The sequence below is a fragment of the Melopsittacus undulatus genome, chromosome 8 (assembly GCF_012275295.1).
Source record: "Melopsittacus undulatus isolate bMelUnd1 chromosome 8, bMelUnd1.mat.Z, whole genome shotgun sequence".
In the NCBI taxonomy this organism is placed as follows: Eukaryota; Metazoa; Chordata; class Aves; order Psittaciformes; family Psittaculidae; genus Melopsittacus; species Melopsittacus undulatus.
The window spans coordinates 2,679,939-2,689,087 of NC_047534.1; the positions used below are offsets into that span (position 1 = coordinate 2,679,939).

General features: G+C 55.0%; 1 protein-coding gene across 1 annotated transcript; it reads right to left on the reverse strand.

The window, feature by feature from the left end:
• Positions 1-320: 320 nt before the first annotated feature.
• Positions 321-9,064, reverse strand: SMCR8 (SMCR8-C9orf72 complex subunit). Its single transcript, XM_005145042.3, has 2 exons — positions 6,650-9,064; positions 321-4,627 (listed from the first exon to the last, which is right to left on the reverse strand). Exons 1-2 carry the CDS (start codon positions 8,989-8,991, stop codon positions 4,174-4,176), a joined length of 2,796 nt encoding a protein of 931 aa, XP_005145099.2. The 5' UTR covers positions 8,992-9,064; the 3' UTR covers positions 321-4,173.
• Positions 9,065-9,149: the final 85 nt, after the last annotated feature.

Sequence of the window (9,149 nt, forward strand, 5' to 3'; positions counted from 1 at the left end):
TCCTGCCTCATGGCCAGGTCTGATCCAGCTCTCATGGCCATGGAGCAGCAGATGAGGATACGCAGGAGGGATATGGGGGCCACCTGTATGGAAGCCACCCCCCTGCAGCCACATGTGCACTGCTTGGCTGCACAAGAGCCTTAACAGCACTGCTAAAACCCCCCTGCCTTCAGCCTCGAGGATTCCTTGCTCTCCATTTGCACCTTCCAGCCTCCACAGGCTTGGACAAGGCCAAGGTCTTGCCCCAAGGAGCCTTTCAGGGATCACCATCCCATCCTATCCCACATCTCCGGGATCTTCTGAGTTCTCTGAGCACAAAGTTGAGGTTAGAACCACTTTTTAATGAGCAGGCTCAAACGAGGAATGGACCCACACCCCAGGACCAGGAGTAGGAGCTTTAAAAACCACAGGCGATTGCTTTGTTGCGTTTGGTTTTTTCTTTTGTATTTCAAAAATATCTGAACCCAAATAAATAATTTTTCTTTTTTTTTCATTTTTTTTCCTTAAAAGTCCATTTCTCAGACGCCTTCATTTGGTGTCGACATCTTGGTAAACCCTTTAAGGGGTTTAACACCCTTCCAGCCACGACACTGACACATGCTGCTTGGATTCCTCCCGCTCGCACTCGCTCCAGCTATGGCCACAAGCACTCAGCACGCACAGGCACACGCGCACACACACTGAACTCCACATGCAGGGAATAGGATACAGTGCTTTCAAATGAGATGAGAGGAGTCAGCACAGCCTCCTCGTGAGCCCTCCGAGGCGGCTCTGAGCCCGGCCCCATCCCCGTGCTGGGACCGGGTACCCTGTTTCTGCCTTCCAGTTAAAACACATCCCAGGGACCCCTCCATTATGGGGGTACATTGTGCTGCTTGGCTATTGTGCTCCTGGGGCACTCTCCCCCTCAGCAGCCTTGAATTCCCCATCACACCTTATTCAGGAACCTTTGTAATGCCAAGACACCAAATCCACCGTGTGGGCTGTCACCCATCACTGGAATGGGGGGCTCTGGCCCCCCCCATGCTCAATAGAACCCAACCAACTGGCCTGGGCACATGGAACCACCAACTGCCACCTTCAAACACCTCTCCTACCCCGTACAACGCAGTGAATATTGCTAGAGTATAGGCAGGACTTCCCCTAGTCAAGGCAAGGCAGCTTTTAGGAGCTGCTCAGAAGTGATTGCTATGGGATGGAAGTAAATCCAAGCACTGTTCTCTGAGGAGTGAGTGCTGTGTAGGGTTGAGATCACCTACTCCTATGGCTGACCCTCCTTGGGGTGGGATCTGCAGGCAGCTCTGGGCTAGAGCAGAGCAGGGGACGGACAGGAGCATCCCAAGTATAGGGGATAGCACAGGGCAGCTCCATCAGGCTCAGTGCCTCCCCTCCCTGCCAGCCAGCAGCGAGAGGAGGCAGCTGGAGCTGCCATGCAGGAGATGGGAACATGCAGAGGGCCATGCAGAGCTGAGGGAGGGCTGGGCAGTATTGCACTGGGAGGAACGTGCACACACACACAGAGGTCAGGATTCCCTGCGGGAGCTGTCAGTGCAAGGAGTGGGAGTCTGTTTCTATGGGAAACTAGTGAGGTACCACAGTGAAGATGAGGGATGTCTTAAAGTGCCAGGACAGGGATCTGCTCTGTGCAGGAGCAGGGGTCAGACAGAGAAACTACTGAGTGAAGAGGAACTGAGCTCCCAAACCACCCAAAGCACTCGGGCTTCCCCCAGTTCCTGCTGCTGTAAGGCAGACTGAGATCAACCACCCCAAGGTGTTCCCCCACAGCTCCTGCTTGAGAGCAGAGCTGCAGATAGTGCAGAGCTCCTGTTCTGACACTGGTACCCAGGGCATCCTCCCCGACCAGAGATGTGGCACAGAGATGAAGCAGGTCAGGCCGGTGGTGGTGCAAGTATTGCTCAACACAGCCTTGAACATCAGCTTTGACAGAGGGAACAATGAGGTCTTTACCCATCATGAGTGCAGCTGAACACCAGGGGTCGAGACCACTGTGAGCAAGAGCTCACCCATCAGCCTGGAGGGAGACAGCAGTGAGTCAGCAGGAAAGCAGCTCCCACACTGAGCCCTCCTCCAGAGCCACATTCCAGGAGGGATGCAGGAGCTTTTGACTCCCTCGTGTCACCTGCATTACTCATCTACCAGGATGCCTCTTTCCCTGGGGAATCTCGCCTCAGCTTCCACGTTTGGGTGCACACAAATGGAGCAGGGGACACCTCACATCACCCTTCTGATGGACACAGAAGTCTTTCACAGCAGGCCCAGCTCATGCATGACACAAGGGCACAATCCAGACAGGAAGAGGCCTTTAAACGTGCTTTAAAGGCAGTCAGCCCTGGGACAAACACCCTGCTCACCTTCAGCCACGCTGCTTCCCCTCTGGGACCTCAACCCGCAATCCCTGACCTTGGAAATCCCTCTGGAGAGGGCCACAACCTCGCTGTGCACCACCAGAAACAACACTGATGTTTAAACCAGCCTTGAATGTAAAGAAGAGAGAGGCAGCAGCGGTGCTGAGCTGCAGATGCTGGTGCCCAAAGAGCCTCCGTGCCTTTAGGACACTGGTTTTGGAGTGATGTGGTTCTCACAGCAGTTATCAGTGGGTCTGAGACACGTCTGCACACAGAACCTTCCCTGGGCTCGGAAGGGGCATCACCGTCACCTCCTGCACTGCCTCACAGCATCACAGAAACAGAGGTTTAAAGCAAGAAGTAACCCAAAGCAAACAACATCAGCTCATTTTGTACCATCGCAGCTCTTCTGCCCCCATAATCAGTGCTAAAACACAAATAAAACCAAGGCTAAACCTTCCTTAGCAAGGCTTTTCTTGCTCAGGAGGACCACAGGGGCTGCTCTGGCCACACAGCACCGGGCAGAGCAGACCACAGCCTGGTACGAGTGGCCAAGGAGCAGCATCTCATCTGGGACTCCATATGGAAGCGCTGTGCCCCTGACACTGACAGAACAATGTGGGGCTGTCACCACCTTAGGCACAACCTTAATGGCACAGACAGCAGCACAGAAGCTTTGAAAGGAAAAGTCCTCTGCATCCAGGCTCAGAGAGCAGTCCTGCCCCATCCAGAGCTACCCAGGAGCGCCCTAGGAGAGGCAATGGGGACAGGATGAAGGCCAGAAGCAGCACATGGTGACACTGACCCTGCTGTGCCCCACAGCACAGAAGTCAGCTCCATGCCAGAAATAACCCCAAGCAAAAGAAGCTATTACAGGTACCTAGTACATCCATCCCTGATCTCTCCTGAGCACTCCTATCTCACCAGCCAAGCAGCTGCTCTACCATCCAGCTGCCTCACAGCATCACTTCATTGCACTGTTCCATCTCCCCATCACAGAAAGCACCTAAAAATGAGGCTCCCCCCACTCATTTCAGCCCCTTTCTCTCTCCTTAAAAGGCCTCCCTCAACCTCATGTGCTCTGAGGATTCAGAGCACCCTAACCCTAACCCTTTCCCACCCTTCTCAGAGGTGCAAACAGGACATGACAAGTTACAAGGCACAGCACTCTACCTTCATGGCAGCGGGTGAAGCCTTCCACGTTCCGGATCCTAACAAAGCTGAGAGAGACTGGAAAACACTTCCTGGAGGGAAGCACATGTGCTTCCACTGTGCTCCCACCCACCCAGGGACAACCTGTCCCAGGAAGCACCAGGGAACTTGGATAAGCACAGGAAGGATGGGTAACTGCAAGCTGCTACCTTACCAGGGAGCTTCTGAGCTACACTCGCATGAGACACTGGTGGATTAAAACCTTCACGTCTCCATGGAAGGGACCAAGAGCATTTGGGGATGTGGCAGAAGCATACAGAGCACTGCTGTTTGAGGGCTGTGCACTAGTATTGATCCCCGACACAGCCCACCTCTCTCCATGCCCTATTCCCCCCTGGGATGCTGCCATGCAAAGTTAACAGTGCCCCTTCTAACATGTACAAACAGAGTGCCCGGTGGTTTAGGTGATGGAACATCTACGTTCTTGGCTATAGGGAACAGAAATCCAGTCCCTGAAACATGGATTTCTGTGGAGCAGAGACGCTCACAAACACATCAGCTTCTTCACCCTTCCCGATGGATGAGAGCTACTGCAGACAGCGATGTGAAGCAGGGATGAGCTCCATCAGACCCCAGTGCAGACAGCCCCAGGAGGCTAGATCTTGTACAAAAAGCTGGGCACGTAGTCAAAGCGGAGCAGAGGGCTCACCCCCTGCCCAGGCTCCTGAAGGTACTGCAGCTTCAGCAGCTCTGCCAGGTACTGCACGATCTTCACGTCTTCATTGACCAGCCCCAGCTGCAGCTTCAGGAAGTTCATCCTGCGACTCACAACGGACTCCTCGGGTTCCCTTTCGCTGATGGGAAGGTGCAGGTGGTGGCAGAAGGTGAAGAGAAAGGCTTTTGAGCACAGCTGGGTGAGGATGCTTTGGACGTGCATATAGTAGGTGCTTCCTCGCTTGATCTGCGTGCGGTGGTCGGCCAGCCGGGACACCACGGAGCCTTTGTACAGAGGGCAGCGCAGAGTCTTACTGTCAGCATCCAGGATGCTGATGTAGCGGCTGTAGCGGCTCAGGGTGTGCAGCACGTTCACCCCTGCAGGAGACACTGTCCTGGAACAGCAAAGAGAGAGGTCACGGATGGAGGGGACCCCACAGGTGAGCAGCAGGTTGGGTCCGTGCCCCTCTATTGCATGGATGTTCCCTTAGCTCATGGGATGGTGCATGAGCCCCTGTGAGGAAGTAAGAGGCTAGCAGGGAAAAGAGCAGCTAAATCATCTCTCCAACCTCCCAGATCCCAAAGGAACCTCCATCCATAGATCCCCACGTGCCCTGATCCACATTGTCCATGTGCTGCTTCATAAACCACCGCATCACGGGGCAGCTTCCTCCCTCAGTGACAGGAGTGGGAGCAATAGGACACCTCTGGTGAACAGAAGCAAATCTTCCTTCTGGATGTGACAACAAGCACCCAAAATCCAACCTGCCCCGTCCCCCCTTGCCATGAGCTTTACTTCCCCTTCCCCCCCCATATCACTGCTCTGGGAGGAAGCTGATCAAAGCCCTGAGTGCAGCAAAACCTTCCTCCTTTCCAAAGGGAAGCATCCTTAAACCAGAACATTCCCTGGCTGAGCTTGGCCATTTCTCATTCAGGTGCCAACCCACAGCACTGTTCACAACATGCAATTACCCAACTGAGCCCAAATGTATGTTATTTAAATGCAAATGACAAGCCTACACCAGCTCTGCCTTCTGTTCCTCAGCTCTGCGTGGGTAAAGTCGCTCGCTTGAGAGACAGCTCCCAGCCTCCAAGCAGGAGCCCCAACTCGTGGCATCAGGCCTGCTCCTGTGCCCAGGCACTGTCTGGTCTTTGAGACACAGTGTCCTTAACCAGAAGGACAAATCCAGCCTTCCCAAAGCCCTGGTCCAAAGGGTTTGCTGAGAGCAAACGTCATTGAACTCAACGCTCCATTAGCATTCCATGAGGAGCCTCGAAATGACTGACACACGTTACAAGCACTGCTCCAAAATAAGAATGCCTTTAGTTTATAGAAATCACAGCTAACCACAACCATTGAGCAAGGAGGGAACACTCGGGGCTTTAAAAAACCTCACTGACAGACAGGGAAGTTGGGGAACGGCTGTTCCGGAGCTCTCATCCTGCCTCAGCAGCCCAGAAACAGGGGAAGCTCCCAGCTTGGGTTCATTCCATCACCCCCAACCCACAGCAGCTCCATTCTCAGCAGCCCAGAGAGGAGCGTTCTCCATGGGTTGGTTTTCATGCTGCTCAGAAACAGGGTTTCAGGATGCTCTGGGCAATGGGCTGCCCCTTTGACTCATGTTTGCCATGTTCTGACAGCAGTGGCCGGTCCCTGTCATGCACCCGAAGCACCAAACACATCCTGGTAACACACACAAAGAAAACCCCTTTCCTAACGAAGGCAGGGATGAAATCTCGAGGGCTGAGCAATGGCTGTTTGTGGCTATAAACCCCAAAGCCACACTTGAGGTCTGGATGGTGGGGAAGGGTGATGGGCTTCACCCTGAGCAGAGGTTCTCTTCGCATCTGACCTGCAATCCAAACACCACAGCTCCCTGGGGCTGTTTGCCTGCACTAAACCCTTTGTCCAGCTGCACTCCCCACAGGGCTCCACACCTCCACCCTAACCCATGACACCCAGTTGCACACCCTCACCAACACAGCCCAAGGTCCGATTTCTGACCTACTGCATCTCCTCCCTTCATTAGGGTGCACAAGGACAAACCCTCCTTGCATCAAAGCATCCATTTAAACCCCCAAATTCCAGCTAGAAACTCTTAGATCCACCTGGAAACCAGCAGGACTCATGTTTGTTCTCTGCTTTGCCAGACTAAGACCTAAACTAGAAGGAAACCCCCTGGCCAGGACACCAGTATGAGCCAAAAAGCACACAGATGTTCTAAACATCAATGCTGAAGTGAGGCTGGATACAAAGAGCCAAATCCCCCTTCCAAATACACCCCACAAGCAGCAATTCATGGCAGTGGCAGTGACCTTTGGGGGCATATGAACTTCCCACCCCGAAATCCCCACTTGGGAGATGATGTTCCCATCAAACCCCCCAAGAGGACAAAGAGAACAGATCCCAGATTTACCTCTGGAGCCCGATGAGCTTCCACTTCTGGAAATCCACGACGTGCAGAGGGGATGTGAGCCAGTGCTTCACGGGCTTGCCATAGAGGCCGCAGTTGGGCACGAAGATGGAGAGGGCTGTCACGAGCTTCTTGACGATGGCTTCCTCCTCCCCCAGCACGATGAGGGTCCTGCCACTGAGCAGGGAGTAGATGGCAGGGTGGGCAAAGGGGTATTGCCTGATGAACCTCAGTGCATTCTGCCCAGCCTTCTTCTTGTGCCTGTCGGCCCCGTGGCAGGCAGGGTGAGCTGGAGAAGGGGTCCTGTCGGAGCACGTGGAGGCAGCGCTGCTCATATAGCTCGTGGAGTCCGAGCACTCATCCAGGCTGCTCTTGCTGACCTCCCTGCTGCCCCCCAGGTAGCGAGAGTCAAGCTCGTAGGGCAGGAGCCCCCCAGCGATGCCATCGTGGGAGGGGAAGCTCCCAAAGGTCCCATGCAGCCCCGGCTCGGATGCCCGGTATGGCTGCGGTGGGATCCTGACCACCCCATCCTCATCGCAGGGCTTGTGGCCCAGCTCAGGCTCCAGGAAGTTGGGGCTCTCCTTCCCGATGCAACAAGCAGAATCCACCTGCACTAAGTTCTCCTGGTTTGAAACATCTTCCTGCTCGTCAGCATCATCCAGGTTCAGCCTGGGGGTGAAGCGGAGGCCTCCCTCTTCATCACCCACATAGGGCTCCTCGTTAATGGCACTTGGGTAACTCGCTTTGAAGTCCTCTGGGATGAGCGACTCGGAAGGACACGTGCTGAGGACCTCGATGCTGTCCTCACTGACGGTCCTCCTGCTGCCCACCTTGCTCCTGCCCACCTGAGGGCTGGGGCTGACGGGCAGGCTGGCCTGGCTCTCCGACTTGGGCAAGCCAGAGGCAGACTTCTCCGTTCCCAGAACCTCGATGCTCTCACCGCTGCTGATGCTGCCTTTGAGATCTGCATCCAGGTAATCCAGGTTCTCCTGGTGCTCAAACGTCACAGACTCGCTCATTTGGGGCTCTTGGGTGTCCTCAATGTCCTGCTCCATCTTGATGGGCACACACTCCACGCTGGACTTGTAGGATCCCAAGCTGATGACCACCGTTGGAGCAAGGAACTCTTCCGAACACTTCCCATCTCTAGCATCATGACTGTGTCCCTGGCAACCTCTGCCTTGTTTCTCAGGTGGTTTTTCATCCAGACAAGACACATCCTCAAAGAGGAAGTTAGTTATGGTCTGTTGCTTTAGCAGTGCCCTGCTGATCTGCTCTGTCAGGAGGTAGCACACATCTCCTCTGAAAGTCCTCTCGATCTGGTGCAGCTGGTCAAGGGTTTGGGTGAAAAAATACACATCACAGAGCTCCTCCAGCGTCTTCAGCTTCTTGTCAAAGCATTTGGCAGACTTGGCTTTGATAAGCTTGGGGGTATAGGACGGCACATGGGTGTAAAGGGGAGTTTCAGCAGGGTCGGAGGTAGTGGGGTCCCGCTCGCAGCCCGCATTGGCCTCATCCAGCAGCGCACACTCCGGCTCGTAGGGGTGGAAGTCGGATTCCTTCAGCTTCCTGTAGGGATAGGACCTGATTTGTTTCAGCAGGTCCTGGTGCTCGATGATGGACTTCTCCACACTGGCCAGCTCGTTGGCTTTCTCAATGGCTTGGGTCGTGTAATACCCTTTGTCATTGGCTTTCTTCTGCAGCTCAGTTTCATTGTGCAGCACAGTCCTGGTGTAGTCGAGATCTCTCAGCTTCTTTTCCAGTTCATTAGCAAAAGCTTTCCTGTTCCCTGTCTTTAAGCATTCAGAAGCTTTGGAAAACTCAGCAGAGAGCTCCTGGAACTGCTGCATGATCTTGTGCTCATCGGCAGAGATGTAAGCCATGCAGAAGGGCCTCACGAACCCCCTGGCTTCCAGGTCATAGAGAGTCAAGTGGTGCACGTAGGCAAAGGCTCCTTCCTTCGAGTCCCCGAGCACCACTTTGGAATCCTCCACGAAGTTCAGCTTCGGGTAGGCCGAGCCGGGAGGATGCCCCACGAAGGAGGCCTGATAATCCACAGACATGATCCGCAGGGAGAAGTAATTGAGATCGAAGGTCCCTGACACTCTGGCATCATCGGGGATGGTCAGGAGCGGCTGAGGCCCCACCTGCTCCGAGAACTCGGAGATGAGGATGAAATCCCGGCTGAACTTGGAGTTGGCGACCTTGGCCCAGGGGTTGGCTCCGTGGCCGGCGAAGGGGAACAGCGGCACCGAGTACTCCTCGGGCAGCGGGGGCTCTCGGTACAGCTCATCCTGCAGCTCCTCCTCCCGGGTGAACGCCACCACATCGGGGGCGCTGATCATATTTCCCTTAGGACGGGACCCACATGGAGCAGCGAGGCCCCGTCCGGTGTCCCCCCCCACCACCACCGGGCCCTACCGGAGGCCCCACCGCAGCCCGTGCCCCACCGAGCTCCGTTCCGGCCCCACCGCCTCCTCCTCCTCACGCCTCGGCCGTGGCC

Excerpts from the sequence above, each read along its gene's own strand:
- SMCR8 (XM_005145042.3), bottom strand. The coding sequence starts at position 8,991 with ATGATCAGCGCCCCCGATGTGGTGGCGTTCACCCGGGAGGAGGAGCTG. Across the intron at positions 4,628-6,649 it reads AAGCTCATCGGGCTCCAGAG|GACAGTGTCTCCTGCAGGGG; the intron begins GTAAATCTGGGA and ends TTGCTGTTCCAG.